At 40.7% G+C, this 4,035-nt stretch overlaps 1 protein-coding gene across 1 annotated transcript; it reads left to right on the forward strand.

The window, feature by feature from the left end:
- The first annotated feature begins 246 nt into the window (after positions 1 to 246).
- On the forward strand, positions 247 to 4,032 carry mul1b (mitochondrial E3 ubiquitin protein ligase 1b). Its single transcript, XM_035657613.1, has 5 exons — positions 247 to 346; positions 1,898 to 2,040; positions 2,134 to 2,221; positions 2,305 to 2,425; positions 3,059 to 4,032. The coding sequence occupies exons 2-5, from the start codon at positions 1,921 to 1,923 to the stop codon at positions 3,786 to 3,788; spliced, it is 1,059 nt and encodes a 352-aa protein (XP_035513506.1). The 5' UTR covers positions 247 to 346; positions 1,898 to 1,920; the 3' UTR covers positions 3,789 to 4,032.
- The last annotated feature ends 3 nt before the right edge of the window (positions 4,033 to 4,035 follow it).

The following is a 4,035-nucleotide window of genomic DNA, read 5'->3' on the forward strand; positions in this document are numbered from 1 at the left end:
GATCTTAATACATCAGAGCTTTTTCACAGCAGATTATTTGACTTATCATCGTGGGGAAAAACCACAGGTGTTACTAATAATATTAAGTAAAGTGTCCTAGTAAGCCATGGCAGCAGCAGTGGAGTGAAGCAATCATAAACTGTATTATTTGCACCCTATATTTGCACCTGTGCACCTATCTGTGCCAGGCTTTCTTTAATATATCTCTTTAATATAAATGAGTCTACAGCGACACCTGCTGGCAGGGCAGAGTATTGCACTTCAGCCGCTGCACTGACATTAGTACTGTGCACTGTGGAGGGCTGTTGTTTAACCCCTGCTGTCAGTGGGACGAGTGTAAATACAGGTGTGTAAACAAAGCTTTTAACAGGGGTTCCGTACCCGCTATTAGTGATTACAATGCTCTGTAACATAACAGCTGCAATATCGTTTTAAACGGGAGGTTAAATCACGTTGAGTTAGCTGAGGCGGCGCTACAAAGCTGGCTAATTTAACTAGCTGGTAAGCTTCAACTGGCTAAGGAAGTGTGGGACACTACGAGCTAGTTTGCTCGCTAACTAGCAACGTTTAAGGGGTTTTAGAGGCTTTAAACTTTAGGATTTTATTCACAATAAAAGTAGTATAAAGTAAAGAGCCGTATCGTCTTTATCAAGGTTGTAGGTAGCGTTAGCATTGCATTGTTTTGTGTTTAATTTTAGCGACTGGTGTCTGTTAGTGTCTTTTACTGGGCTCATCAATCAGAGCCTGTCATTAAAGATTGTATATGTTTCAGTATTGTGTCAGTATCTTTTATAACTGTAGTTATTTCCCCTTAAAACAGTCCAATGTAACAGCCCCTGCTTTCATTTACAGTCTACAGTCGGTGTGTGGTTTTATTATTGTTCTGTTCAGTGGTGGAAGATATATTTTACATATAGTAAAAGTAGTAATATAACAATTGTTAGTTACTCTGTGAGTTCAAGTTCTAGGATTTCAAATTTTAGTTGAATAAAAGCAGTTAAATATTGAGCAAAAAATACTTAAAGCATCAAAAGTGAAAGTACTCCTCGTCATTATTATATCAGGGTTCACAGCCTTTAACTAATCATTTTCCAGGAGTTTTATACAAATAATACAGGAAACGCTCATAAAAGCTGCGGTTTCTGCAAATGGACTGCATTCATTTGGCCACAGCCCTTTAAGTAACAGTGCAAATCCAAGTAGAATTTATATAATTTTACAGAAAATTCATCAAAGTTAAGTGTTAAAATCACTGTGCGTGTATTTATCAGCCACAGCAACAAGACATTTGATAATATATGCTCGTAGATGTGAGAATTTGGCTCACAGCTCTGGAAGAAATAGACTGAATGCCGGAAAGATCGCTGCAAGTCAGTTCCACTTTCCACCTGGGGGTCATACAGTTTATCCAACCAGCAGTTGGTTTTCAGACAGAATATGCACCCGGGTTTACGTAGGCTGAAATACAAAGATTTCCAGGAAAATATAATTATTTCCGAGATATTTGGTCATTTTAATCAATTTCCAGGTGTTTCAGTGACTGGAAAATTAGTCTCTAAATTGCCCGCTTTTCCAGGATGTGTGGGAACCCTGTGTATTATATTATGTTATATTATATTATATTATTTGTTAATAATGTAGCAGAGTGAAATGTACAGTGTTGTTAATTTCAAGCAAAAAAAATGAGCTTGAAAGCTTCTTAAATGTGAGGATTTACTGCAGATTTGTTGATACTGAATGTTAGCTGCAGAAAATGGCAATACTCAAGTACAAGTAGGTCAAAATTGTACACCACTGGTTTTCTGTAACAACAACAAACACATATTATGTTACCTATGACTCAGTTTTAGGTGAAAGAAAGCTTTTCAATCTGTGCTTGTTACCTCTGTCACGACAGCACTGAATGCTGCAAATCCCACGATGGACTCCAGTGGGAAACCCTCAGCTGCACAGATCGTGGTCTTAGCCAGCAGCTCAGCCCTGACTGCAATCTTCTACTCCATTTACAAGAGCAGAGCTACAACAGTTGCCAGATTAAAGGTTAGCCACATTGCAGCGCACTCTGTCTTTGTCATTTAAATGCCAGTAGTGTTTGATTTACATTTAATCTGTTGATCTGAAATGTTTCCACAGGAAGCCAAGAAAGTCTCCATTGACCAGGATTTGATAAACATCCTGTCTGAAACTCCCGGAAGATGCGTCCCATATGCTGTCATAGAAGGTGTGTTTTTAAAAGCATAGATGACGTTACTGTGTTGTGAGTAAAGTCATCCATGTTGATGTCTTACTTATTGCACACTTTAGGTGTGGTGAGATCTGTGAAGGAAACTCTGAGCAGCCAGTTTGTCGATAACTGCAAAGGCGTGATTGAAAGACTGACTCTGAAAGAGGAAAAGATGGTGTGGAATCGCACCACTCATCTCTGGTAAGTCAACGGGGAAGGTTGAAATACTGTAGTATTCTGAATTAAGTATATTCAGTCAGATGTTGAAGCTTATATGGCAGTTTTGTAATTTAAGTCCAACTGAAACTGAACCATTGCCTACTACAGCATACATATCTGCTCTGTAACTCACATGTCCTGTGATAATTCAGTACAACACAAGAGCCACAGACAACCAGTATTCGCTTTCCTGCTAAACTTTCAATGCACAATGCATTTAAACACATGCTGACATTATTTCTGAATGCAAAAAGGAGACTTACATGTGACATCAGTTGGACTTAATGAAACTAGAGCTGAAACAATTGATGAAAAATGAATCGGCAGCAGAGATTTAATGGTCGTTTAATTATTTGAGTTGTTTTTTCAAATAAAAATGCCAAATATAATCCAATATGAGGACTGTTGGTTGGACAAAACAAGACGTGAAGATGTTATCTAGGGCTTTGGAAAATGTTGATGGGCTTTTTTTTGACATTTCCTGACATTTTAAAGACCAAGCATCTAACAGAACTAAGAAAATAAGCTGCGGATTAATCGATAATGAAAATAATTGTTTGTTTCAGCCCTAAAAAGTAACATTAATGAATTAATGAATGTGATATTTCCGAACAGGAACAACACAGAGAAAGTCATCCACCAGCGTACCAACACAGTTCCCTTTGCCCTCGGGTCTCACGATGACGATATCGCCACCACAGTACGGGTCATACGTCCACTAGACGCTGCAGAGTTGGACCTGGAGACCACCTACGAGAACTTCCACCCCACGGTCCAGTCCTTGTCCAACGTCATCGGCCACTTCATCAGCGGGGAGCGACCCAAGGGCATCCACGAGACTGAAGAGATGCTGCGGCTGGAAGACAGCGTCACAGGTGTAGGTGAGCTCGTCCTGGATAACAACCTGATCAAGATCCAACCTCCCAAGCAGGGCTTCCGTTATTTTCTCACCCGGCTGGACTACGAGTCTCTCCTCAGGAAGCAGGGGAACAGCGTCAGACTGTGGCGGATCCTGACCGTCGTCTTCGGTGTCGCCGCCTGTTCCACGCTCCTCTTCATCCTGTGGAAGCGATACGCGCACCACAGACAGAGTAAGAAGGAGAGGAGCATGCTGGAGGAGTTCAAGGAGCTGCAGAAGAAACGCATGCGCGAACTCAACGTAGATGAAAGCAGCATGTCGCCCACCAGCTGCACGGTCTGCCTGAGCCGGGAGCGCTCCTGTGTGTTTCTAGAGTGTGGTCATGTGTGTGCCTGTGCCCAGTGCTACGATATCCTGCCAGAGCCAAAGAAATGCCCCATCTGCAGGGCAATTATAGACCGGGTGGTGCCTCTTTACAACAGTTAATGTGGAAATGCACACTAACACATTACATAGGAAGACTACAGAGCATTTTACAGTCATGGTAACACTGGAAATCTGTCATTCAAAAGTTGTGCAGGCTTGGAAAAAGGTAATATCGATACTTTTTGTTGCACTTTTTGGTTTTTACTTAGATAGTAGGTATCTGTGCTGAATCACAATGTAATCACATTTCCAATCAAATGTTCAAATCAAATTTGGAAGCTGTAAAAACTAAAAAAAAAAAAAAATC

The sequence above is a fragment of the Morone saxatilis genome, unplaced genomic scaffold, assembly GCF_004916995.1.
Source record: "Morone saxatilis isolate NCDOM2014 unplaced genomic scaffold, NCSU_SB_2.0 Contig15, whole genome shotgun sequence".
NCBI classification, from domain to species: domain Eukaryota; kingdom Metazoa; phylum Chordata; class Actinopteri; family Moronidae; genus Morone; species Morone saxatilis.

What these genes read in the sequence shown, in the direction of transcription:
- mul1b (XM_035657613.1), top strand. Translation starts at nt 1,921, where the DNA reads ATGGACTCCAGTGGGAAACCCTCAGCTGCACAGATCGTGGTCTTAGCC. An exon ending in CAACAGTTGCCAGATTAAAG is followed by an intron (nt 2,041 to 2,133) that starts GTTAGCCACATT and finishes ATGTTTCCACAG; the next exon opens with GAAGCCAAGAAAGTCTCCAT. An exon ending in CCCATATGCTGTCATAGAAG is followed by an intron (nt 2,222 to 2,304) that starts GTGTGTTTTTAA and finishes TGCACACTTTAG; the next exon opens with GTGTGGTGAGATCTGTGAAG.